Source organism: Penaeus monodon, chromosome 19, assembly GCF_015228065.2.
Source record: "Penaeus monodon isolate SGIC_2016 chromosome 19, NSTDA_Pmon_1, whole genome shotgun sequence".
Taxonomy (NCBI): Eukaryota; Metazoa; Arthropoda; class Malacostraca; order Decapoda; family Penaeidae; genus Penaeus; species Penaeus monodon.
Genome location: NC_051404.1, coordinates 47,521,281 through 47,522,557, shown reverse-complemented (window position 1 = coordinate 47,522,557; position 1,277 = coordinate 47,521,281). Strand labels below are relative to the sequence as shown.

At 45.2% G+C, this 1,277-nt stretch overlaps 1 protein-coding gene across 1 annotated transcript in view; it reads left to right on the top strand.

Annotated features, from left to right (window-relative positions):
• Nucleotides 1–1,277, top strand: part of LOC119585275 (von Willebrand factor A domain-containing protein 7-like) — a 14,144-nt gene that overhangs the window by 11,574 nt on the left and 1,293 nt on the right. The window contains exon 25 of the mRNA XM_037933949.1: nt 27–180. Within this exon, the coding sequence (XP_037789877.1) occupies nt 27–180 (154 nt within the window). The remainder of the gene's footprint in view (nt 1–26; nt 181–1,277) is intronic.

The window sequence follows — 1,277 nt, the reverse complement described above, 5'->3', positions numbered from 1 at the left end:
CCCCCCCCCCCCCCGACGTCCTGCAGGAGGTGGGTCTCACGTGCGACGAGGTTTACGACAGCAGGTACACACTGTCTGGCCTCCTGGCGTGCACGACATACCACGTCTCAGTCAGTAGTGTTACTCCGTCGGGATTCACGAGCGAGAAGACTTGGCAGAGCAGCGATACCCTTGACCTCGGTAGGGGCAAGATGCTCGTGTTTTGGTTGGGTGTCAGTTGAGTTCGGAAGATATCAGGGGCGTTACTGAGTTTTTCCTTGAGGGTGAGCTTTTCAGGTGTCACGAATGGCATTTAGAGGATGTTACGAATGTTTCAAGGGAAAAAGTTAGATTTCGAGGGAGTCAGTAAGATTAGGAGGGTGTTAGTAAGACGTCAAGGGGAGTTAGTAAGATTTCAAGCGAGATACCAGGGGAGTTAGTAAGATACCAGGGGAGTTAGTAAGATACCAGGGGAGTTAGTAAGATACCAGGGGAGTTAGTAAGATACCAGGGGGAGTTAGTAAGATACCAGGGAGTTTAGTAAGATACCAGGGATTAGTAAGATACCAGGGAGATAGTAAGATACCAGGGAGTTAGTATACCGGAGTTATAAGATACCAGGGTGTTAGTAAGATCCGGGGAGTTAGTAAGATACCAGGGGAGTTAGTAGATACCAGGGAGTACTAAACCAGGATAGTAAGATACCAGGGAGATAGTAATACCAGGGAGTAGTAAACCAGGAGTTAGTAAGATACCATGGAGTTATTAGATCCAGGGCGTTAGTAGTCCGGGATTAGTAGATACCAGGGAGAGTAGTAGAACAGGGGAGTTAGAAATACCAGGGAGTAGTAAGATACCGGGAGTTAGTAAGATACCAGGGAGTTAGTAGAACCAGAGGTTAGTAAGATCAGGGGAGTTAGTAAGATAGAGTAGGAGAATAGATACCAGGGGGTTAGTAAGATTACCAGGGGAGTTTAGTAAGTACCAGGGATTAGTTAGTAAGATACCAGGGGAGTTAGTAAGATTTCAAGGGAGTTAGTGAGATTTTGAAGGGAAATAGCAAGATACCAGGGGAGTTAGCAAGATATCAGGGGAGTTAATAAGATATCAGGGAAATGAGGACGATTTTGCCGGAGTTAGTAAGTTTTTTTTTCGGTTGGGTGTTTTAGGTGTCAGTTTAGGTGTTAAGAAGGTGTAAGTAGGTCTTGCTTTTGCGTGACATTTTAGAGTATTATGTCCACGGCTAGATAAAAAGAGAGGAGGTGTGACTGATATATTAATACTGCCAGTATTCTGTT